General features: G+C 38.3%; 1 protein-coding gene across 1 annotated transcript in view; it reads left to right on the forward strand.

Moving 5' to 3' along the window:
- Positions 1–27,646, forward strand: part of LOC107758190 (ubiquitin-like modifier-activating enzyme ATG7) — a 74,113-nt gene that overhangs the window by 34,494 nt on the left and 11,973 nt on the right. The window contains exons 16-17 of the mRNA XM_016575867.1: positions 5,858–5,938; positions 22,987–23,109. Coding sequence (XP_016431353.1) covers positions 5,858–5,938; positions 22,987–23,109 — 204 coding nt within the window. The remainder of the gene's footprint in view (positions 1–5,857; positions 5,939–22,986; positions 23,110–27,646) is intronic.

The following is a 27,646-nucleotide window of genomic DNA, read 5'->3' on the forward strand; positions in this document are numbered from 1 at the left end:
CAGTGTCTAATATACATTTATTTTGTCATTTTAAGAATGTACTTTATTATTATGTAAATACTCTGCTGAACAGATGGGCATTGCAGATTGTTGTGTTTTGTTCTTTGTGGAGATGTAATCATGCTCAGCATGAGATGAACTGGCATTGAAATTCATGCTGGTCTAAGCTGACTTCTAAAGAAGGTTTTTGTCGCTTCAGTCATTTACTTGTCTGCCAGTAATGTTAATGTCTTTGAATTATCTAGATATTGATTAGCAAGTATCAGTGTATGCAATTAATTACGATTAGTTCACTGGATTAAACGCTGTAGTCGATTGACATGCCAATGACCAGTAAAGGCTGGAATACAGTACATGACTTTTTCCCTGATTTTTACCCTGATTTACAGTCTGGACAAGTTTATGTTAATTGCTGAAAGTGCAGTTAGCTTCAGACTAAGATACAATCCAGTTGGAGGATATCAAACATGTTTTCAAATCATTTAGTTATCATTTGTCATGGGTCTTCTAGCAACAAGGCACATGTTTCTGCTTGAGTTTATTGTGTTCAGAGCGACTTGAAAGTCTGTTGCCCAGTTTTTGCTCTCTAACTATTTACATGGCAAGTGTATGATTCCTAGGAATCATGTAGTGCATTCCAGCCTTAATTTGTCCGCTTTAAAAACACAACAAATATGATGCAAAACATGACAGCCAATTGTAATTTATTAGATATCTAATATAAAGTTATGTGAATATTGATTGTGGACCAATGAGATTTCACTGTGCAAAGACAAAGCAATTGAAATCAAACGATCAACAAAACGTGTTGCATCTTGTCATGCCTGTGGCCGGTTAGGAGAAAATCTCAGATTTATATAAAAGAGAGCTTTCATAATTTTTTGCTTTATCGCATCTCTAGTTTTCCTTTGTATTCTAAATATGTTCCTTCCCATAGCTCTGTCACTCTTTACCCGACTCATCAGCACTCATTGTTTGCACCTGTGTCTGGTTAGCCCTGTCTGCTCCGCTTATATATAGCCTGGTTCATTCAGTCATTCATTGTGAAGTCTTGCATGTGTTATGTACTGCATTTCTGAGTCTTGGTTTATTCTGCCCATTGTTCTGGATTACTCTTTGTCTGTGTTTCTTGTTGTTGTTTGGACGGTTTTGCTGGTAAATGATTTTTGCCTGTGTTTGGATCACGATTGTGGATTATCCTCTGAATAAACACTGTGTTCGGATCCTCAGCCTTTGTGTTCATGACACAAACAGGAGTTCCAATCTGAAACTATATATGTATTTGTCAGTATATGAACAGAAGCTAAATAGAATCATAGAGAAGATGGCTAGTTTTTTCAGTCATTGCTGGGAGGTGAATCTCATAAACCTGACATTTGACCTTGTGATCCAATTGATGATTCTGAAATGGCCAGCGCTTTTGAAAAGTTGTGATGCATTTTAAGCAATGTTATGTGATAATAGAAAGAAAAAAAAACAGCTAAAGCTTTATGGGACGTGGGGTCGTTCACTATGGTCTCCTGTGTTATTAGATAGCCACTGAAATGACAAAAAACCTGCAAAAATCCATGGAAGTCATTTGATAGCTTATCTGCTCCTCTTTCTCCATGTCAGATCTCATTAACCTTCACATATAATGCGTCACTCCGAGTGTTTTATAGTGACTATTTTTAGTCCTTTTTGAAACTCGACAGTGTCTGTCCCTGTACTTTCATTTATTGGAAAAGAACAGCCAGGAACTTAAACAAAACTTCATTTAGTGTTCCATGAAAGAAACCTGAAAGATTGTGTTGACTGAGCTATTCGTTTACATTCCTGTAGCTCGAACTGTAGAGGATAGCGCTAGCAAGGTCATGGGTTCAATTCCCAGAGAATGCATCTGATAAATGCATGTAATGTGATGTTAAATGCGGTGTTATTTAGCGACTTGGCCCGTCCAGTGATCGACAGTGTGAATTACGCATACGCAGAGGTTAGCCAATCATATCAGAGGTCATTTAAGTACTAAAGTCTTAACGGTCAGAGAATTCAATTTTTTTGGTGATCTATCCCTTTAAGAGATTAGCATTTGCATGACCTCTGATATGGGCCAAGTTACTAAATTGTTGTTGATGTAAATGTGGGTGGCCGTAATAATGAGCTCATGGTTTTGATGTCACAAGCATGGAGATTTTTGAGCATGATGCCATTTAGTTGAAATAATCGGTCTGGATGGATAGGGCAAGAAGATGTGAAGTGTGAAATTTAAAGCTTGTGTGACTTTAATGCATTATGTATTCATAAACCTGGCAAACAGAACACATGCAGCGACTGGATCATTATGATCCCTGACCTCATAAATTGTTTTGCCGGGATGAACATTAGGGCTTGTGTGGAAGTGATTCTGATTCAACATAACAGTTCCAATTCCCCCTGTTTAATTAATCCTAATAGCTTGTAATGAGTCTTTTATATCAATTCTTTAAAAAAAAAACGGACTCAAACGAGTCTTTTTTTTTTTAGTCAGGCTTCGCTGGGCACCTTCAGTTCATCACGTTGAGTTCAGACTGCGTGCTCACAGCTCAGCAGAATCATTTGTTTTGCCGGGATGCTGTGAAACACAGTCTCAGTGCGGTTCTCTGTCCAAATCAGTGAAAGAACACAGATGTCCAAAACCCGCGAACAGAACTGAATGTCATCATTTTGTTTCCAGTATTGGAATTGGTTCCGAATAAGAACCGTTTTAATTTAAAACTGTACTGTACTGTTTTTCATATGCACTGAACGAAAAAAAAAAGGTTTTCAAAGTTGTAAATAAAACAAATATTATTGGAGTACATTTTACAAAAAAATATGGTAACACTTTCTATGAAGCCCGTATTTATAACGCATTATAAGAGCAAGGCATTATAATGAATGCATTATAAAAAAATATTAAAAAACTTATAATACGTTGTTTCATCTCATAAATAATCATAACAACAATTATAATACATTATAAAACTTACTTATTTGTGGTTATAACTAGGGATGCACCGATACCACTTTTTCCAAGTACTCGCCCGATACCGATACTTTTATTTTTGGTACTTGCCGATACCGATATTTTTATTATTGTTATTATTATTATTTATAAGTGGTCTTTGTCTGCTTTAAGTAAAGTAACAAGGTAACAACTGCAAGATATGAGATTTATAATATATTATAACTATGGGAAATATAATCCATTGTAAGTGGATGCATTGTGTTCATTGTGTATTATAAATCATCATTAAACTCTTAAAAGCTATAACCACAAATAAGTAAACATTATAACGCATTACAACTGTTGTTATGATTACTCATGAGATGATACAACATATTATAAGGTTTTTATAATACATTATTCATTCATTATATTGCCTTAAGAATACTCTTATAATGTATTATAAATACGGGCTTCATAGAAAGTGTTACCAAAAAGACCATTTGAGTCTTTCTACTAAAAATCTCAATGTGCTGGGGGGTTTTTTGTTGCGTTTATTTGTGAAATTTATGTCTGTTTTTGAGTGAAAAATGTTTCAAAGTAAATCCTACCTCTTTTTTTTTTTTTCAGTGTATGATTCCTTTTAAAGGACACCATGTAAAAACACCAGCATATATTCTGCTGTGCTTGCGCGCTCTTATATGAATGATACATATTATGTGTAGTTGTTTATATTACTATTTGTTGCTTCCAATCTCACTATAATTCATAAAAGTGGCACAGCAGGACCCCCTGCCTGTGTGCTGAAGCTTAGCACAGCCCACACACTGTCACGTAGGGGGCTAATGACGCAGCTACAGATGTCAAAGAGCTGCTCTCTGGGTTATTAGCTCCACCAGCATGCAGCATTCATATGCCCCTTCTGAAATAATGCTCCCCTCCTCAAGAACCCATAACTGCAAATATGTGACTCCTTACACATAATGCGATTAATCAGAAAAGCTCTCTTGACTGTGTCTAATCTGAACACAATGCCAGATGTTGGCGAACAGGACACATGCGACTGGGTCATTATAATCCCTGACCTTTTAAAGTGTTCTTGACGGGATTTAGTGCTCTGACCTTTTTGCATTAACGTTGCATTGAGCTGAACATGACAGCATGGCACACAGTGATGATGGGTGATTCGTTTCTCTTTAGCTCACACTGCACCCTGCTGGATGTGTGAGGAACTGCAGCGTATCTGCTCTGAGGGTTTGAAGGTTTATCTGTGCTGTTTTTCTAAACCAGTGCTCTGTGATTGTCTAGTGAGTAATATTATCATAGTGCGCATGAGAATAGTGCCTGTCAGAGCTGTGGTGTGATGAAGCAGCATCTCTTCCCTGTTCATCAGCCATAACAAGCAACATGCATTTTATTGATCATTTGGTTTATATTCCTGTCATGTTGTGCCGCTCCACTAACTGTTAAAAAACTGTGAAAAAAAATCTTGCTCCACATATATGTACACTATTGAAAAGTTTGAGCTCATTTTTTTAAAGAAATTAATACTTTTATTCAGCAGCGATGCATTAAATTGATCAAAAGTAACATCTGTAATGTTACAAAAATGTCTTCAGATGTTTAATCACTGAACACACCATTTCACAAAATATTATTTAAAAAATAACATCTAGTGCGAACTATTTTCTCATTTTTCTACATTTACAATAAAAGATAAAAATCTTATAATGAAACCTCTGGAAAACAATAAATTGCCTTTGCATATGCGCTATTGTCATAAAAATTGTCACAATATAACCCAAAAAATCTTAATGATCCTAAACAGACTTCATTTGCACAATGCAAAACATAATTTCTTACAATTTGTTGGCATAATTACATTTTTAAGCTTAAATTTGTGTGTGTGTGCGTGTTTGTGTGTATGTGTGTCTGTGTGTGTGTGTGTCTGTGCGTGTGTGTGTGTGTGTGTCTGTGCGTGTGTGTGTGTGTGTGTCTGTGCGTGTGTGTGTGTGTGTGTCTGTGCGTGTGTGTGTGTGTGTGTCTGTGCGTGTGTGTGTGTGTGTGTCTGTGCGTGTGTGTGTGTGTGTGTCTGTGCGTGTGTGTGTGTGTGTGTCTGTGCGTGTGTGTGTGTGTGTGTCTGTGCGTGTGTGTGTGTGTGTGTCTGTGCGTGTGTGTGTGTGTGTGTCTGTGCGTGTGTGTGTGTGTGTGTCTGTGCGTGTGTGTGTGTGTGTGTCTGTGCGTGTGTGTGTGTGTGTGTCTGTGCGTGTGTGTGTGTGTGTGTCTGTGCGTGTGTGTGTGTGTGTGTCTGTGCGTGTGTGTGTGTGTGTGTCTGTGCGTGTGTGTGTGTGTGTGTCTGTGTGTGTGTGTGTGTGTATGAAATAAGGCACAGGAATTCTCTTTAACAGGTTTAAAATTGGATGTGATTTACAATACTTTAACTTTAATTAACATTAATGTAAGTTTGTCATTTGAAAGATAGTTATGTAAGGTTCTTCCTTTCAGAAATATTTAATATTTATTTCAAAATAAACATTATTTTCAGCAGATTTTATTGATGATTTATTAAAATTCATTGCATTTTTTTCTCTGATGATCAAAAACCACAAGTAATGTAACATTTTTTCATAGACGATGTATGACAAATCAAGCTGAAATTTTCGTTAATACTGTTTTTACATAAGATCAGGAAAAGCCATGAAATCTTACACTAATAAATGTTAAGTATTTTTTGAGCTATTAAAAGGGCTGTATGGTCCCCAAACAGAGCATGATGGTTAAGATAAAACAGAAGATGGCTTTTATAATGGTTACTGCCTGCTGTCTTTACTGCCACACACCAGGTGGCGCTAGAGACTAATGAACATTTCTCCATACTGATACTGTAGCTTAAAAACATTTGTTTCTTTACAGATTCGAGGATTCCTGTCAAGATTTGACAACGTTCTTCCTGCAAGTTTGGCGTTTGACAAATGCACCGCATGCTCACCGATAGTAAGTGACAAGTTTACATGCTTTTGATTTGGGATTGAGATAAATGCAACTTTATTAGAAATGTTACGCAATGCCTGAGTTGTGTGTGCATTGTGGATAAAGATTAAAAACAAAAAAACTATTGTAATAATGAAATGGTTTAGAGTTAAACTAAGATAATGAATATGCTTGTGTAAGGAGTCGTGTAATGGTATCTTCAGCATGTTGCCGGTTCTTCTGCAGATAATGAAGTATCTGTAGATGGTGTGTGTGTGTGTGTGTGTGTTAGAGAGGCCATGTGTTGTGAATTAGGCTGCTTGTTGATGTCACAGCTGTATGTGAGTAATTAGGGCTGAATTGAAATGTTTTTTCCCAGCGGTCGCGCTGTTGTCGACGGGTTCACGTCTCATAAATCTGCTCAATCTCTTCTGCATGTGTGTATGTGCTCTCCCAGTGGTCTCTCTCTCATTTAGCAGCTCTGGAGCCACTCCTTCTTCACAAACACACACTCGTACGTGAACACAGTGAGTCTGAAGGCTGACGGTGAGCTGTGGCCGTTCCCTTCCCCCTCTTCTACTCTAGCTTCACTCACTTTCTCTCCCAAGTTCTCTCTCTCTCTCTTTCTATTTTCTTCATGCTGTAAAGACATAAAAGCCTCATAAAATGTCTCAGATCCTTACACTTTGATGCAAGACTGTCAGGGAACTGTGTGAGGTAAATGTCTCGGGGTTCCTGTCCATGTCTTTTAAAGGAATAGTTCACCAAAAATCAAACTTTTCATTATTAAAACATTTTTATGAGGTTAGGAAGTGATAACAGACTTTAAGCTACTGAAAACAAAAAAGAGTTTTAAAAAGAGTTTTTCTAAACGGACCTGCATGAACCGATTCAGTTGATTTTGATGTGATGCTGTTTATATTGTGACTGTTTCTCAAAGCAGCTACACCTTTCAGACTGTTAATGATCAGCATCACAGTCACTGGTGAGCGTTTCTGTTCAGGCGTAATAAAGGTCGTATAAGGCCGCAGGTTCTCTGGAAGTGTATTTCTCTTAGGAAACTCCACAACCAGCAGCACATTCAAAACTTTTGCCCATTGTCTACAAGCATGTGTTTTCGAACACATCCCTCCCGGTAGGTCTTTAGTGAACACTGCACACTGTTTGTTTGTTTGTTTGTTTGTTTTAAGTGTGAAATGTGAATCTGTGAGCTCACAGAAAACTAGGGCTGGACAATAATTCAATATCAATATGTATCGCGATATAATTTTTTTCAATAACGGTGATATGATTTTTAAACACATTTCCGATATTTAGATATACATTACCAGTTTCCCATACATTGATTTATTTGTGCTGTTTGACTTCGTTGAATAAACATGAGCACTGCACGTTTCAAAATCAAAACGTGGCGCGGGTGTTTTATATGAATGAATCTCTGAAGGGAACCGACTGTCTTCAGAAAAGTTTCGATGGCATTTTCATTTGATCTGATAAAGAAGCGTTCATGAGCGGAGCTGCTTTGATTACAGCCATTACTGGAGAAACCACAAAAGATTTCTATTTCAGATAAATAGTGTTCATATCGATATCGGAATTATATCGTATCGACCGAAATTAAGAAATATATCGTGATATCAATTTTGGGCATATCGTCCAGCCCTACAGAAAACACATCCACACAGTCCTACATCCGTAGTGTTGTTACAGTTGGGCCAAAATGATTGGACATTATAGAAAAGTGGTCATGAGGAAAGAGATTATATCCTCAGATAGAGGTCCCTGGCAATAAAAAAAAATCATTAATTTCAATTTTCAAATGTTTTTTTTTTCTTTCTTTTTTTTTTTCCCTGGTTAAAGGAATACTTTAATGAAGATGAAAGGCAAACTATTAAATGTCATGGTTGTATATTTACTGAGTAATCCACTACTTTGTAGAGGGAGGTTCGTGTCAAATCAACCAAATTTCAGAAATTCCCCTGGCTACATTTTTATTTATTTATTTATTTAAATTTTTTATTAATTTAATGTATTTATTTGTTGTTGTTTTAATTTTTTTTATATGTCATGGATGTATATCTACAGTAATCCACTATTTTGTAGAGGGGGTCAAAGTGATTTTGAGATTTGGAGCTATTTTTCCACAGAGATGGTAGCTCTATTAATAAATCTGTGACTTAAGCAATATTTGTTGAATTATATGCCAATGATGACAGTTGGGAAAAAGCGCTTTCCAGTATATATATATATATTTTTTTTTTCAAAGTTTGCATGTTTGCATACAAGAAGTATTAAATATATCTTAGTGTCATATTATATTTTAGTTCTTAAACTTTTCTCTTAGTATCTCCATTTTTTTGGCCCCTGTATGGTTCAGTTTCAGAGATATTAGGATGTCAATGTGGCTCCAAGAGTAAATTGTTAAATTGTACACATTTTCAGTGGTCAAAAACCAAATGTGGGTCACTTCTCACAATATACACCTAGGATGCATCGGGGGTGAGTAAAACGCAGCCTAATTTTCATTTTTGGGTGAACTAACCATTTAGAAAACAAGATACATCTGTAGTTTCAATATTGTTTATTCTTCAGACATTCTTCTTTAATTACAATAAGTATCAGCTGTATAAAAACAAAAGTGTCCAACATTTGGTTTTTGACCACTGAATATGGGTAAAAATTAAACAATTTGGACATGGTGTCTCATTGAGATCCCTATATCTCTGGAACTGAACCATGCAGGGCCTTTAAAATGAAGATACCTAAAGAAAAGTATGTTAAGAATTAAAATCTAAAAGGGCATTTAGGTATTTTGAATACTTCTTGAGTTACAGACATGCAAACTTTGGAGAGAAATACTCAAAAACTGCTTTTTAACAATTTTGAACTGTAACCACTGTTAAATAATCCAACAAAGATTGCTTAAGTCAACAGATTTTACTAATAGAGCTACCAATCTCTGTGGAAAAATGGCCTAAAATCTCAGGTGAGATGGATGGATGATGGATGGATGGATGATTGATGGATGGATGGATGGATGGATGGATGACTGATGGATGGATGGATGGATGGATGGATGGATGATTGATGGATGGATGGAAGCAATATTTGTTGAATTATATGCCAATGATGACAGTTGGGAAAAAGCGCTTTCCAGTATATATATATATATTTTTTTTTTCAAAGTTTGCATGTTTGCATACAAGAAGTATTAAATATATCTTAGTGTCATATTATATTTTAGTTCTTAAACTTTTCTCTTAGTATCTCCATTTTTTTGGCCCCTGTATGGTTCAGTTTCAGAGATATTAGGATGTCAATGTGGCTCCAAGAGTAAATTGTTAAATTGTACACATTTTCAGTGGTCAAAAACCAAATGTGGGTCACTTCTCACAGAGATGATCATTTTTATTTTAAAGAGGAATGTTTAAAGAACAAATAATATTGAAACTAGGAATGTATATTATTTCCCTCCGTCAAAACAAATGCATTAAACATACCTTTCTGAGTGCCAAAAAAGTATATTTTTCTTAAGTGTGCATGCCTGTAACTCAAGAGGTATTAAAGTTATCTTAATATCCTTTTTGTTTGTAATCTTCATTTTTAAGGCCCTTTATGGTTCAAACCCAGAGATATCGAGATCTCAGTGCAGCTCCATATCCAAATGGTTGAATCCTGCCCATTTTCAATGGTCAGAAACCAAATGTGGTTGTGTGTTTATCTAGTTATGACTGTTGACACTGCAAGCATGCAAATAATAACAGTAACCCAGGGTTTAGGAATGTACAGTGTGACACGTCAAGTTATGAATAACCAGGATTAATCGTTAACTCCAGGTAAAGTATGAGCAGTGTGAAACGTAAAATAAGATTAAAGGGTTAGTTCACCCAAAAATAAAAATTAGGCTGCATTTTACTCACCCCCGATGCATCCTAGGTGTATATGACTTTCTTCTTTCAGACAAATCCAGTCAGAGTTATATTAAAAATTGTCTTTGATCTTTCAAGCTCTATCGTTGCAGTCAGCGGGTGTTGCATTGCTTCTGTCCTAAAGACGTGAAATAAAAAGCACCTTTCCATTAAATAAAGTGCCTCACACGGCTCCGGGGGGTGAACAAAGGCCTCCTGTAGCGAATCAATGCGTTTTTGTAAGAAAAATATCCATATTCAAAACGTAATAATCACTTGAATCTAGCTTGCGCTCACTGTTGTAAACGGAAGCAGTTCCGGGGGAATGATGGATGGATGGATGGATGGATGGATGGATGGATGGATGGATGGATGGATGGATGGATGGATGGATGGATGGATGGATGGATGGATGGATGGATGGATGGATGGATGGATGGATGGATGGATGGATGGATGGATGGATGGATGGATGGATGGATGGATGGATGGATGGATGGATGGATGGATGGATGGATGGATGGATGGATGGATGGATGGATGGATGGATGGATGGATGGATGGATGGATGGATGGATGGATGGATGGATGGATGGATGGATGGATGGATGGATGGATGGATGGATGGATGGATGGATGGATGGATGGATGGATGGATGGATGGATGGATGGATGGATGGATGGATGGATGGATGGATGGATGGATGGATGGATGGATGGATGGATGGATGGATGGATGGATGGATGGATGGATGGATGGATGGATGGATGGATGGATGGATGGATGGATGGATGGATGGATGGATGGATGGATGGATGGATGGATGGATGGATGGATGGATGGATGGATGGATGGATGGATGGATGGATGGATGGATGGATAGATAGATAGAGTGGATCTAGTGAATCACTGCATTACTACATTTCTATGAATCTCAAAATGTTGATGATGTTCTTTAAGGAGCAGGAAGTGTTGAATGTGTTCAGTCATGGTGTTGTGTTTTATAGTAACAGTAGCTGAGCTGATATGTGCTCTTCGTCAGGCAGTAATCAGTCGGCGTGCAGAGCTCCAGTTGTGTGTCAGTGATGTTGGCCTCCATCAGCTGTGTGTGTGTGTGTGTGTGTGTGTGTGTGTGTGTGTGTGTGTGAAACCATGGAAACCAAACACTCGAGTCCTCGACAGACCAGTGCTTGTAAATTTGGAGACGTAGTGTTTTGTCCGTGCTGAAGACAGACTGAAACAATGTCCCTTTGAAATAAAACACTCGAGCAGATGTGAGGACCTTACACCTCCAGAAGATGCTTTGAAACACAAATGACAGGATTCACGACGTCGCCGCTTTATGGCTTATAGCGTCCCATAAAATCCCATTATAGCATATATAACATAAACACTCACACAGTTCTTCAAGAAATTAGTTCTTCAAAGTTCTTTACGATATATTTGCTAATTCTTTCTGATAACTTTTTATTATCCTTCGTTTTTAAACTTTTTATTAATGACGTTAATAGCAGTGTTTGCTAAGGTAAACAAGCGTCACTTTTACTTTTGCTCATTTTGGTTTAAATGTATTAAACATCAGTGTTGGGGGTAACGCATTACAAGTAACGAGAGTTACGTAATCCGATTACTTTTTCAAGTAACTAGTAAAGGAACACATTACTTTTTAATTTAGTAAAGAATGTATCTGTGTTACTTTTTCAAATAAGTAACGCCAGGTGCTTTGTTTGACACAACCAGTATTGTATAAAGCTCTGTACAAATAAAGATGACTTGACTTGTTTTCCCATGTATTGACTGACTGCTCTCCTGTCCGCGTGTTGAGAGAAATCATGAACATGATGCTACTGTAGATCTAGAGTAAATGAGAACATGCATTTACTCATCTCACACGCACAAAAACAGATTCAGCATTCCTCAAAATCAATAAAAGAGTGAAATGCAAACTCAGAATATGTAGCAAGTCTGCAATAATAGCTATCGGGTGATGCTAACGTGACGAAGGCTCTCGCAGACATGAACAACTGTTTCTCTTCCGAATTCGAAGGTGTCCTGAATGCTATTCAAGAGATTAAAAAAAGCAACATTTCCGAATTTGGGCGCAGACTATCAGAAGCTGAACACCGAATTAGTGAGACTGAGGATAATGTGAAAGAATGATAGAAAACAGTGAATGTTCTGGAAAGTCGAATAATAACGCTCAGCTCGGATCTGGATGACTTATGCCCGGTTCAGACTACACGATTTTAGCCCGATTTTGCCACGATTTGCTTGACGTAGGGTGTCGTGGGGATTCGTAAACGACAATGGGCGTCGGGACGCAAGATTCCATCATTTCAGCACGTGTAGTGTGTCATAGTGGACGACAACCGATTCCGCGTCTGCGATGCTTCACGACATCACGACAGAAAGACTAGCATGTTTAATTTTTTTTCCGTCGTCTACGATGAGTTCTGTCACATTGGTGACGTTGACCAATAGCAGCACAGAAGCTCTTTCATACACAGGTTTCAAATATGGCGAAACGAAAGAGAGATGATGGTGCTGCTAGGTGGAATTATGAGATGGAGGAAAGGTTCGTGGGGCTGTGGCAACAGCACTCCTGCCTGTATGATGTGTCATCGAGGGACTACCACGACAGAACAAAGAAAGAAAAATGCTGGCGAACTATAGCGGAAGCGCTTCAGCAATGTTTACACTCTTGTTTTCAGAAGTCAGTCGCTAGTTCCGCCTTCTCGATGACATCACGCGCGTCTTTAAAGACGGCACGCGATGATTGGTCGGGAAGCACCGTGTAGTCTGACATGTTTCTTGTCCAAGACACGACAAGATTTTAGGAGTCAAAATCATGTAATCTGACACAGTGACTATCGTGACCGACAAAAATATTGTGTAGTCTGAACCCGGCAGTAGAGAACCACAGCCGCCTCTGCAATCTCCCATTAGTCAACCTGCCTGATCCTGAAATTTCTCCACGTCCGTGATCGACGGAGAGTGATGCAGGCTGCCAGAGAGATGGGGATGGTGAAGTATCAGGAACACAAGGTGATGCTTTTCCCAGACTTCTCAAACATCAAAAGCAATTGGAGGATGTGAAGAAGCGTCTCCAGTCACTGAACATTCATACAGATTTGTGTATCCAGCCAAACTGAGCTTCCTGCGTAAGTCCTGCGGAGGATCTGTGAGACGGCAGGGATGAACAGAAGCGTGTCGAGGAGATCACAGAAGTGTCAGGAGAGCCATGAGAACATCTTAACTAACTGGCTCAAAGTCATGCAGTTTTATTTCTCAATGCTGGTATCATATTTAAGGTAATTAACCTATGGATTAACTCGGACATGTAATGTGACAGTTAACAGTTTAACTCGTAATGGTTCTGATTCATAAAGCCATTCCATTTAAAATATTAAAGGAGATTTCAGATAAGTCAGGCGGATATTAAATTGTACAAGGCTCTCTTATAGATAACACTTTAACCCTTGTACATGTATTTGGGCCCAATTCTCACAGTCTTAGACTTGGCCTCCCAACCTGGCTATTTAATCATAGGAGGAGATTTTAATATAACGTTAAACCCATGTTTAGATTGGTACAATAGTAAAGGCATGGCTCACATGCAGAGCTGGAAAAAACTTCATAGTTTTATAGAGGAACTTGTTTTATGTGATACATGGAGGAGAAAATATCCCAACCAAACTGAATATCCATGCTATAGTTCATCACTAAAATCACATTCACGAATAGACTACTTTTTGATTTCAAATACATTGTTCTGTCAGATTTTTGATAGCTCCTATGAGTCTATTGTGATCTCTGATCATGGCCCAGTAAAACTTATATATAATGTGTCAAAAATTATTAAGGGGCCTCGCAGATGGAGGTTACACCCTAGATGGCTTCAAGATTCAAAATGTATGGAATTCATATTGATTTATGCTTTAAAACTAACTTGAAAGAAACATCAGCATCTGTAAGATGGGAAGCTTTCAAAGCCATGTCAGGGGTCAAATGATAAGCTACACAAGTAAAAAAAAAAATGAAATTGGAATGACAACATTTATATGAAAGAATTTGAATATATATACACAGATCAGTCAAATCTGAGCCCACTTAAACAAGAGCTGCTCATTTTAAGAGCGCAGTATAAGCAAAAGCTGAAGCCAGTTTAATCCGTCTCAAACAAACATTTTACGAGAATGGAGAGAAGTCAGGCAGACGTTTAGCACGGCAGATTAAACAATTATAATCAAGTAAAGCAGTGAATAATATTTACACAGCAGCTGGTAATCTGGCGTCAGATCCAGTGGGGATTAATGGCACTTTTACTGAATTTATCAGATTGTAATAGACTGCAGAATCTGCAGGACTGAGTATGGAGCAAACCTTATTTGTAGATAATCTTAGGATCGCTTCGATAATCAGTGAAGCAAAAGACACCTGGAGGAACCCCTAACTAGTGAAGAAGCTTGAAATGCTATTGTGAATATGAAGACAGCTGGACCAGATGGAACACCAATTGATATATTCAAAGCCTTCAAAGATAAACCATCGGCTCCTCTATTAGAAATGTATGAAGAGTCTTCCCCTTCTCTTAGAGCTGCGTTAATAACACTCATTCTCAAACCTGATAAGCCCCAGGACAGATGTGAATCATACAGAACAACTTCTTTAACAAACTCCGATGCCAAGATTACAGCCAAGGTTTTAGCCCCTGGATTGGAGGCTCATTGCCTGGAAGCCCTGGCAATCACGATAAGAACTAATTTAAAGTTATTATTTAATGAAACTTAAAGATTCAGTACCCAATCCTAATAATATGATTAATGAATTTGGAATATTTTCAGGTTATTCATTCAAAGTCATCTATACTTTTTCTTAATGAACAGGAGAGACTGAAACCTCTATAGATGGGTTCATATATTTGGGAATCAAAGTTACTCCACTAGTAAAAAAAATCTGATTCCAGCCAAACATACCCCCTGATAACTCAAGTAAACGACAGTTAGATTAGATGGATGTTTCTCCCTCTTACTACTATCAGAAGGGGTGAACGCCATTAAAATGAATATACTCCTCAAATTGTTATTTGTTTCAGTCAATACTCCTAACTCTTCCTCCTTCCTTCTTTTTTCAAATTATGAAGAAGGCTCCAGGCTTCGCCTATCACTTCTTATCTTCCATATGAAAGAGGTGGGCTGTGACTCCCTAATCTTTTCTGATATTTTAAGGCAGCTCAGCTGAGATCAGCATGTTTCTGGTTTACTGGCTCACCTCATATTTCATGGGTTCAGAAAGAAAAGGTACAGGAGATTTGAGTCTTGACACATATTTATATTCTGATTCCTTGAAGAGACTCAACCAAAACACATCTAAACCATTTGCAAAAACCATTATTTTAATATGGCATGAGTCACAGGCTGAGCTGGGAGACACAACAGTATTATCTCAGTTCTCACCCATTTGGGGGAATGCATTGTTTGTTCCAGAATCAGGCTTTAACTTGTGGTTTCACAATGGCTTAGAGAAGATTGCAGATCTTTATGTAGATAATATTCCGATGTCCTTTGAAACCCTAAAAGAAAGACGCAAAATTCCCCAGTCACACTTTCTTTAGTATCTTCAGATCTGTAATTTTATACGATCTAAGACTCATTCATGTCAATGTCCTACCCTAAGCAGATTAGAAGAAATGGTACTTAAAAATCCCAGTGCTAAATGTAAAATTTCTGTGCTGTATAGCACATTTGTTAATGCTTCCAAAGAATCAACAAATCATTAAATATTGACTTGGATGTATACAAAGCCTTCAAAAGATAAATCATTGGTTCCTCCATTAGAAATGGTTCTTTGGTTAGTGTTTGATTAATGTTACAGCATATATGACATTCCCTTTCTTAGTTGAAAAAAATGTATTACTCAAATATTCAAATATTCTTTATGTATTTCGATGATCCAATTCAACCATACTAATTAGCTAAAATGACATTATACATAACATATCTCAACAAGGTCTGTACATATTGTACAGATGTGAATTGACATTTCCTTCAGCATGAGGCTTCTTCATTTCACTTCTGGTGTGAAAGGGCTTTTACATTTGCCAAAAATGTAGCTTTTTATATTGAAAACAAACAAGCAAGCCCAGCCCAGATGAGAAAAAGTAACGCATAAGTAACATAACACATTACTTTCCATAAAAAGTAATACAATTAGTTACTTTTTAAGGGAGGAAAGCAATATTGTAATGCATTACCTTTCAAAGTAACTTTTAACTCGTCCTGCAGCGTTGTGCTGTTGAAATTAATAAAGTCATGCAGCTTGTAGTGAAATAATCAGACACATGATTTTCACTTGTTGGATGATGAAACAGATGAAAAAATCCCACAGACGTACTGTACTGTATCTACAGACCAGACGATCACAGAGACTCGAGGAGGGACTCCCTTTGAGAGGAAGAAAACACCCAAAACTCCCTAGCAACCATAAAGCAATGCATTAGTAAATGTCCCTCAAAACACCCTGGCAACCGTTTACACAACAGATACACTCAAGGTCTCGTACAGCTATTGTTCAGCCAAGCATGGTCAGTTTTTTCTGTATTGTTTCATTGGGGCATTAAAGTGTAAAGCTGTGAGCTCACGTGAGGAGCAGTCAGATGTGCGCCACTGGCAGACATGGCGACGGCACAGTTAGTTCAGCCATCTGAGCGAAAACCTCCACCATCTCTTCAAACAGTTACAGGGGAAGTTACAAGAAGCATTGGGTGGAGCTGGCGGAGAGCGCCGCTGTATGTAAACCAGATGTGCTGCTCGCCCTCCAAAACTCTCTCTCACACCACACACACACAAACACACACACACGGCGTCAGTGATTTAATGGGCTTCATAAGTCAAAGGCTCCAATTTAAGGAGGTCCACTCCTGGAAAACACAATTAAATCTTGTTTGGCTGCTGTTATGTTGCTAGGCAAGAAAGCAAGTTATGATACACATGATACAGTGCGATGTTTGTTCATACAAGATAAATAAGTTTACTTTGACAGAGAAAATGATGTGCTTTTGGAGTTTATGTCTGTATAAAAGCTCTTCCTCAGTCATCTGCTTTACTCTGTAGATTCTGTTAGAATTTCAAAAGTTTAGACACCAAAAAATTTTTTTACAGCAATGACATTTGTTTGACAGTCAGCCTCAACATTTTCTGGCCAGAGAGCAAGTACGTAATGTCCTTGAGGTCTCTGTTGGCATTTGTACTTCAAAGTGGTCATGTTATCTACTTTTGCAACATTTTTAGTTATTTTCTTTCTTCCCTGAGGTCCTCTTATAATGTCAGTCTAGTTGTCCTGCCTCAAAAACAGTAATGATTGAGTTTTCATGACCATTTTCCACCTTCTCTAACTCTTAAACCCAAAGTATACTTCAGTTTTAACACAAACACTAAGCATAAGGGTGAGCGATATGACCAATATATTATTTCACGCTAACAATATATATCTCGATATAGCTATTTGTTATTTTATCTTATTTTTGTTATTAAACTTTTTAAGCAAATTACAAACAATAGGACAAATACGATAGAACAAACATACAAATTAAACTTTTTTTAGCCACAGTAGGTTTATTAAAAATGTAATAAGAAATACTACAGGAATTGAATAGTCAAGTGTAGTCTTCACTGTATAAATCATATAAGAATTGATTCTTATTAAAGATCCGAAAGTGATTCAGTCAAGAGCAGTGAGTGATTTTCTCTGTCTTCTGTTGTTTGATTAACATTAATGACAGACAGCAGCAGGTAAATTAGACTGCTGTCCCTTTAAAACTGACTGCACCGATCCAATATACTGATACACAGTTTTCACCCAACTATTCACATTAAAGGCCTTTCCACACTGAGCGCGAAAAAGTGAAACGAATATCGGACGCGATGACGCGCTGGAATAAAACAATAGATTACCAATAAGATTTGAGCATTACATCACGTGACCGGAGCAGCTGCTCTTGCACAAAAAGTCAAGAGTGGTGGCGCTGTTTCGAAAACCAGTTTAAACTACTGTAACACAGAAGAAGAGTATCCCGAGAGAGAAGAGAGTGGATGACGAGTTTTTGTTATCTTTGGTATCTGAGAACAGATTTATTCTCACATGTTCTTAATATAATTTCTATCAATTATCCACTGAATTATGTGATCTGGAGTGTCCGTTTTCTTCCACGTGCGCGAGTGTTACACAGAAGAAGAGTATCCCGAGAGAGAAGACAGTGGATGACGAGTTTTTGTTATCTTTGGTATCGGAGAACAGATTTATTCTCACATGTTCTTAATATAATTTCTATCAATTATCCACTGAATTATGTGATCTGGAGTGTCCGTTTTCTTCCACGTGCGCGAGTGTTGTGAATCAGAGCGCGTTCACTCTAGATCTTCCGTATTAATAAAATCGAGGGAAACATATTTCTACACATGAAATATGAAAGCAAGTAGACATGATTATGACGATATATTTCTGTATGTGTTTTGTTTACAGCTCATGGTATTTTTATAACAATAAAGGATGTTTATGACAATAAGCAGGTGTTATTGGTGGTGTTATTAAACAAAGAGTGCATGTCTGCCTAGAATCAAAATCAACTATAGATCACAATCGGGAGTTATTACAAGCACTCGATGATGGTCTAAAGTGGGTTTTAAGCAAATACATTAATAATTACACAAATTTTCAAATGTGGCTTGATGCTAATTGTACTTCTATTTATATTTTAAGATGTTTTCTTGTAAGCATTATAGATAGTTTGTGTTTCTGGCGTAGAACCAAACTTTATTTAGCTATATTAATTTAATACTGTATATTGAGCAGTGGACGATGTTAAATCCATATATGAGATACATATCTGAGAAAAAATGCATTGCTGGTCGGCGCCACCTAGCGTGCAGGTGTGAATTAGCAGAAGGTGAACAATCGTTTCGCACTGTTCGTCGGCGATTCGCCTTGCTTTTTCGCATCATGCTCAATGTGGAACGGCCTTAAGACACAACCGACTGTGTTCACATGATTACTCGACGGCATTTTGACATAACTGTGTGTGTTTTTGACCATTCAAGCACAGTAAGACGTGAAAGAGAACCGAATGTGTGATCACATGCTGTCTGAGAGAGACTGCTTTCTCTGTGCGCGCTTCGGGTTTATGTCAGTTGAGTTAATTTTCACTGCACTTAATAACATTGTTTGATGTTTAAGATCCAACAAGTCCCACTCTTTACTTTCTCATTCATGCATGTTTCTTTATCACTCTTACATGTATATCACTTTTAAGTAGTACTGTGCTACACGGATATATTTGCATATGGCGAAATAAACAATATAGCAAAATCTCAAACGATAGACACTTTATACCATCGTCACAATACTGTATATACCATCATGCCAACCAGCTCTAACAAAGCATATGTCTAAAGCCAATGCATGTTGTCAATGCAGGCAACTTTTGTTGTTGCGTCTCCAGTAGTTGGTTGTTCCGTTGCTTTTTCGACTTGTGAAACAATGCCGTCACCTCGTAAACTAACCAATTAGTGCAAGAACATTCAAGGCCCTTGCGAGCTGAGTTTACAGAGTACATGTGGTTAGAAAAAATATGACCGCACATGTAGAATTAAACAGGATGTTTTTGCTACTGTACCTTTACGATGCAGAACAACCCCCCTGACAAGTTGCCGAATATTGTGCATCTGTAATGTGTCAGTATGGGTGGTCATATGTTATGGAGCTTATGGTCATGATGTCATAACCACAATTTCTGAACTAGATGTTTATGAAGTTTAGTTTGATTAAATGGAGTGTGCTGTGGATCACATTTATGGTGTCCCCATGATATGAATCAATCATGCATCGATTGCCTTACTGTTTTACTCCTTACTACATTATTCACACTGGTGCTGTCATCTCTTTGACTTATGGGTCATGTGGTAGTAACCCAAGTGCATTTTATCCCTTAATGATGTAGTTATGAGTGGTTTGTGTGTGGGACGTCAGGGACTCTGTATCCTAGGTTGAAAACCACAAACAACCTCATATTTATATCAAGTATTGTTCTGAAAGCAAAACACAACAAATCAGAAACAAACAGTGGGTTATCGCCTGTCCACCCCCTCAGTGTGGCCGATGAACGGTGGGCCATGCGAAAGGTCACTACACATCTCCATCTCTCTCGGTATCGCCTCTGTGTGCTGCCGTCGCCATTGAGGCTCCAGCTCTGGATGGGCTGAAGTGACAAATCTGAGTTGTGAATGTTAGAGTGAATCGACATGATGCGTTTTTCAATAATGCACCCACTTTAGTGGTAAAATAGCTGGTTTTTGTGAGTATAAAAGAACCGCCCGAGTTCATGGAGTTTGGACAGATGAGCCCCAATCTGCTCTCGCCTGTTCTCTAACCCTCTCCGTCAGTCAAGTCATCCATGTTCAGTTCATTGAAAGCAGACGTCACTCTCCCCTTCAACCCAACAGTGCCGCCCATTCATCAGCCCCCGGCAGAAACTCAATCTCCTCTGAGAACGAGCTGCGTGAAAGGAGCCAGTGTGATTGTGGAGGGCTGTCTGTCTGAGGAGCGTCACTGAGATGCTGCCTGAGTGCTCTCAGCCCAACGGACAGTGGTGCCAGATGTCTGCCTCTCCTGCCTGGCCTCCCTTTGTGCACGGGGAACAGTGCCATGTCAACGCAGTTTGAGATTGTGTTCGGATGTGCACTGGCCAACAAGCCTGCTGTATTAGCAGATACGAGCTTCTCAGATATTACGGCACATCCGTATTTCACATCTGTGGATGTTGAATAGGACTATGACAGGGGCGTCCAATCCTGCTCCTGGAGGGCCACTTCCTTCAATCTTAAACACAACTTCCTGGAAGCTTCTAGTCATCCCGAAGACCTTGATTGGCTGGTTCAGGCGTGTTTAATTGGGGCTGGAGCTGGCCCTCCGGGAACAGGACTGGACACTCCTGGTCTGTGAGGACTTTAGACCAATGTTTCCCAGCCCTGTTTCTGGAGGCACCCCAAGACTACACATTTTCAAACTCTTCCCAATCAAACACATCTGAATCATCTCATCAGCTCATTAGCAGAGACTCCAGCACCTAAAAAAGATCGGTCAGATAAGAGAGACATCCAAAAGGTGTATTGTTGGGGTTCCTCCAGGAACAGGGTTGGGAAACACTGTTCTAGACGATATAGCATTGAGTTTAATGGATGTTGTGTGTTTTCAGCAGAGTCGGAGCTTCCAGATCAACACCTTTTGGTCCATGTGTTATTTTAATGAACTGAAACCCTGAGTCACTTTGATGTAGGGGTGTGCGATATTTATCATCTACGATAATATCGTAATCGTTGTTTTAACAATATGCGAGCTGACATTGTCAAGTCATTCAATTTGCAAAAAAAGTCAAAAAGTATTGACTGCGTAATGAAGCCTATTAATGCAGTAAAAATGTCCATCTAATTCAAGTTACGAAAGCAAATAATATCCCTGTATAGGTTTTTGGTTTTATAAGATATGATATAGTGAAGTAATACATGCAAGAGTGCCATTTTCCTGAATATCGGCACGTGAGCGTGATCGCAAAAGTGTGATATTGATTGTATACAACGGTTCAACAAACAAGAAGTTAATATTGAGTGAGTTACATTTTAGACTCAACGTTGTCTGTTCTTTTTGTTTCGCCAACGAAAATAGTTCCAAAATGTGCACTGGCCAACAAGCCTGCTGTGTTAGCAGATACGAGCTTCTCAGATATTACGGCACATCCGTATTTCACATCTGTGGATGTTGAATAGGACTATGACAGGGGTGTCCAATCCTGCTCCTGGAGGGCCACTTCCTTCAATCTTAAACACAACTTCCTGGAAGCTTCTAGTCATCCCGAAGACCTTGATTGGCTGGTTCAGGCGTGTTTAATTGGGGCTGGAGCTGGCCCTCCGGGAACAGGACTGGACACTCCTGGTCTGTGAGGACTTTAGACCAATGTTTCCCAGCCCTGTTTCTGGAGGCACCCCAAGACTACACATTTTCAAACTCTTCCCAATCAAACACATCTGAATCATCTCATCAGCTCATTAGCAGAGACTCCAGCACCTAAAAAAGATCGGTCAGATAAGAGAGACATCCAAAAGGTGTATTGTTGGGGTTCCTCCAGGAACAGGGTTGGGAAACACTGTTCTAGACGATATAGCATTGAGTTTAATGGATGTTGTGTGTTTTCAGCAGAGTCGGAGCTTCCAGATCAACACCTTTTGGTCCATGTGTTATTTTAATGAACTGAAACCCTGAGTCACTTTGATGTAGGGGTGTGCGATATTTATCATCTACGATAATATCGTAATCGTTGTTTTAACAATATGCGAGCTGACATTGTCAAGTCATTCAATTTGCAAAAAAAGTCAAAAAGTATTGACTGCGTAATGAAGCCTATTAATGCAGTAAAAATGTCCATCTAATTCAAGTTACGAAAGCAAATAATATCCCTGTATAGGTTTTTGGTTTTATAAGATATGATATAGTGAAGTAATACATGCAAGAGTGCCATTTTCCTGAATATCGGCACGTGAGCGTGATCGCAAAAGTGTGATATTGATTGTATACAACGGTTCAACAAACAAGAAGTTAATATTGAGTGAGTTACATTTTAGACTCAACGTTGTCTGTTCTTTTTGTTTCGCCAACGAAAATAGTTCCAAACAAAGCCGGATCAGAACATTTGTGCATCTGAGAGCAACACTGCAGCGTTTCGTTCCTGAATGAATCTGTTTTTGAATTAATCATTTGAGCCAATGATTCAGTAATCCGTTTGTAAAGACATAATTCACTTGCTTCGTTTCTAAATGAATCAGCAGTTTTGAATAAATCGTTTGTATTAATGATTCAGTGAATGACTCATTAAAGGGACATGCCGCCACCTACTGGTGGTTTTAGTGTCATATTTATTTTGCCACGACATTCCTAAACGAGCCAAGGTACCAGCACAAAACTCACTCTGCAAAATATTGTTTAATTATTGTTATCCAAAAAATGTTGAGGTGTCATTTTTTGTCAATATTATATCACACACCCCTACTTTGATGTCACTGATATTGTGGTGCCAGTTTGAAGACTTAATTACACTTTTTTGTTTTTGTTTTTGACAGGTTCTTGACAATTACGAGCGAGAAGGTTTCCAGTTCCTCGCGAAGGTCTTTAACTCATCCCATTCCTTCCTGGAGGATCTGACGGGCTTGACTTTACTCCATCAGGAGACTCAGGCAGCTGAGGTTAGACTCATCATCTGCATCACCCTGTGTGTGCTCACAGTCACATTCAGATCAGAGCCAACGATTACTGACAAGTTCATGATTACTGTCAGGTCAAAAAAAACTGTTCTTTTGGCCTGTGCCATCCGGTGACAAAAGCTGTGTGCATTCATTATTAATTGATCAGATCCACTTGCACATGTACACTTGGAAATATACTATGCACAGATGGTTATAGATGAAACGGCCTTTAAGTCCTGTAACCGCTAGTCCACACAAGATTGTTCAGAGATGAGTGAATGATGAATGATCTGTTCACTATCAGCTCAGACACTAAAGCTTACGGCACATTGAGGAAATATGATCAGGCTGATCATTTTAAAAAGAAAAAGAGGATCTCTATTGAAGCATTGAGTTTCTGTCGGCCACGAAGGCTGTTGACCTGACATATGGTGAACACACACGACACGATCCAGAGCCCACCGGACAAAACTCACATCAAACATGGCCAGTCAAGCCTCAGACTGGCTTATCTGATCATTATTATTTAATATCTGTCTGTACGTTCATGAATATGTTGCAGCTACATCAGTCAATATCTTTGCAAATTCATAAAGGTTTCTGATGAAGTTTATGCTTTTAGTAGACACTTTTATCCAAAGCGATTTACAATAGAGGAACAACAGCGATTCCTAACAGAGCTGACAATATAATATTTTAGGCACTGGAGCCTAAAGGCTTCCTGATGGTTTCACACCTAATTCTTCACCTTAATTCTTAAAGGGGTCATATGATGCGATTTCAAGTTTTCCTTTCTCCTGACCCTGCTGACCCACTGAGCATTTCGCTCTCCAATGGTCATGCCTTAACTTTGCAAATTCTAGTATTGCATTAGTATTGCATCCTTCTCATGGCCATTTAACCATTTTTGACTTTTAGTCTGAGTTAAATCTCTTTTTTTTGCCTCATTTTATCTTTTAAAGAAAACCTGCTTAATAATTATGCACACCTGAATATAAGGCGTTTTTCACTTCTAGCCTTCATGAATAATTATATATCATTTACAAATGATTAAAGACTAAATTAATAGTAGTTATTTAGATTGATGTGGTTTGGAATTGGTAAAATGTTTTTTGGAAAAAAAAATATGATCAGAATATCAACGTGGCTAATAATTATGCACGCACTGTATGTATTTATTGATGTCTTAATATTCCCCAAATCTTGCAGAGGACCATGAAATCCTAATCTTAGACTAAATCAGCATATATAAAACTTTAATGATTGCAACACAAACGTCATTGAGAAAACTGCTCCAACCCAAATACTACATTTGTAATTCTTCCCGCTCAAGAAGTTATAATAGCTAAGTTAAATAGCCATAATGCAGTCAGTTCTTGCTGTTCCTGGCTCCCGTCCCAAACTTCACTTCGACTTGCTCTGGAGATCATGTGTCCCAGAAATATCTCCACACGCTCCTGATCCAGGAACAGTTTTCATCAGTTTGCTCCGATCTCAGTCTCTCTACCCCATCGAGTCAAACGTACCCAGGAGCAGGGTTTTGATTCTGGGAACGGTCCCTCGCCGGGACTCTCCAGTGACAAACACAGCCAGTTTGAAACTGTGGGAAAGTCCCACATCAGCAGTCCTCTGCTCTCCAGAGCGGTTTAGAGACGCAAACGCAGTCCAACCCAAAATGAGAGGATATGTGGTCCTGCATTTGCCCACACTTATTGTCTGAAGCCTTCAGATTCATTTCACTTGGATCCGCAGTCAGACGCTTAATATTCCCATGTTGACGTCTTGTATTTTTAATTTCAGCTTCAGGATTGATGTCAAACTGTGAAATGAATGGAAATGCACCACTTCTAGTTTGGAAGTGGTGGTTTTGTGTGTCATTAGTGTGGGGAAAGACACGTCTCTCATTACTTCTGGACTGTTTGATTCAGTGGGATGTTTTCTGGGGAAACGGCTTGCAACTCGACGCTTTGAAATGTGTCTATTTTCTTTGACATTTTCCATGAATATGGTGCACTTTGGCGTCCCATGAGTTTTTTTAAGCTTAGAGACAGAAATAATATATTGTTTACGTGAGAACAGTTTGATATGTTTTAAAATGAATCTAGCATAAAACATTTTAAACCCGTGAAATATCTTGTACAACAACCACCACCCCACGCAAAGGCTCTTGAATGAATCTTAAAATATATCAAAACGCTTAAAATCATACAGGAACATCATAATGAATAAATAAATATTCAGTCCATTTTTGAGGAGCAGCTTTTTTCAAATTATTAACTTTTTTTAGTAACATTTAACTCTATTGATGCGTTTTTTTTTTATCACTCAAAATAAACTGTATTTAGAATTTACCATAATTTTGGTAATAGGGTTGCAGATGCATAGAAATTAAGGGCTCATGTGATAATTTGGTTCTGAAGTTTAAGCACTTCCTTCCACTGACCATTTGATGAAAAAATGGGGGGAAATGACTTGTTTCAGCACCCTGTTTTGCCCTCTATTCATTTATATGCTGCTTTCAGCATGCTTGATTTTGCTATAAGAGCACAATATGAGTGAAATTGCATAATAATGTGCTCTTGTGAAAGTCAGTGGACATAAACAACATCATCCAATCAGCTGATGAGCTTCAGGAAAGCTGTTCTGTGCTTAGATCATGAAGTTAACCATGATAGGGCTTCAAACAGACTCGCATCAGTCGATAGTTTATGTGTAGAACAAATCAATTAAACGTCTATAAAACAAAAAATACAACTTTTTAAACTGCCGGTGTTCGTCAAAACCTCTAGTGAAAGCCGCTTGAATATTCACGGAGGTTCAGTTAGGCTTAAAGTCTGAAGGAATGACTTTTTAAGCATGTTTAGACCTGATAATCAAGCGTCAACATTCACAGCCCATTTCCGCAGTAGACTTCCATCTTTTCTTTCCGGAATGATTCCAGACCCGTGACTTTCAGAGAACTTATAGAGCTGCACAATTACTTGACAGATGAATTGAGATTGTGTTTGTATTAAGGTTATGTATTATATGTGACCCTGGACCACAAAACCAGTCTTAAGTGTCAATTTTTGGAAATTGAGATTTATACATCATCAATAAAGAAACAAAGTAATAATTACACTCATATTATGAATAGAAATTATAGACATGCATTGCAGTAGCTTAATTGTCAGCCAATTATATTACAAATATTATACAAGTTAAATATATATAATGAATATTACAAAGCAAAAAAAAGGTTGAGAGAACGTACCCGTTGTTTGAAATGGTTCTTTGGTCTGCCTTCAAGTCGAGAAACAGCACACTCTATATCGAAGTCTGAAACGGCACGATCAGAGCTGTTGTCTGTGGTTTACCATTTATATGCGAGTGTTGTACACCACCCATGTTATACAAACTTTGTTATAAGCAGTAATTTAAAGTAGCTCTGTATAAATGTAAAAAATAGTGTGTTCATATATACTGTAGTAATGGCAATTTGTTGATAGTGTAAGAGATAAAGATCCTACTTGTCCTGGTAGCCGTGTAAAGATTCAATGAAACATGAATCTACACTGGACTTTAAGACATAAAACCTCACCACATGCCACCACTGATATTGTGTGCATCATGTTGTCAAGCTGATGCTTCGAATCAAGCTTTTTGACTTTTCTCAGTAGGTTAGACTCCTCTTTAGTTGCTGTTCATTTCTCACCAGCTCACGAGACACTAGGCTGTGTGATATTGTTGATCCTGCCTCACTGCTGTATTTGTGCATCATTGCTGTGGGGATGCAGCGAGTGCTGTCATAATATTTGGATGCTGGACTCACACAGGCGCTCCTCTGTTGAAGGCGTAGGTAGGGAAGCAGTTTTGGGGTGATATTTTCCGTCCCCCCGCTGAAGGAGTGTGTACTCAGGCCTGTGGGTTGGAGCAAGCGAGTCCCTCCGAGTGGATGATGGGAAGAAATCCATCGTTTAACCCACTGGACTGGAAGAGCAGTACAACCTACACATGGAGACGGAGAATATGAAAAAAGAGGCATCCGTTCAAGCTCCCGTGTAGAACTGAGTTCTTAAGCGTTCAGTCAGTTTAAACATAACAAGAATGATTTCTGAAGGATCAGGAGTAATGATGCTGAAATCATCAGCTTTGATCACGGCAATCAGTTATATTTTAATATATATTCTCATAGATATCAGTTATGTTAAATTGTAATAATATTTCACAATTTTACTGTTTTTGATAGAATAATGCAGCCTTGATTTTTGATCAGTAGTCTATATTACATTTATAGAATCATTTTAATGAATGTAAAAAGCAGTGCATTGAGATTTTGTGAACATATTTAAGCGATGATGCAAAGAAAAGATTTCTGATTTGCAGAAATGAATCTCTACCAACTTTAAAGGGGTCATATGATGCTGCTAAAAAGAACAGTATTTTGTGTATTTGTTGTAATGACGTGTTTATGCGGTTTAAGGTTCAAAAAACACATTATTTTCCACATACTGTACATTATTGTTTCTCCTCTATGCCCCGCCTTTCTGAAACGCGT

The sequence above is a fragment of the Sinocyclocheilus rhinocerous genome, unplaced genomic scaffold (assembly GCF_001515625.1).
Source record: "Sinocyclocheilus rhinocerous isolate Xijiao unplaced genomic scaffold, SAMN03320098_v1.1 scaffold1574, whole genome shotgun sequence".
NCBI classification, from domain to species: domain Eukaryota; kingdom Metazoa; phylum Chordata; class Actinopteri; order Cypriniformes; family Cyprinidae; genus Sinocyclocheilus; species Sinocyclocheilus rhinocerous.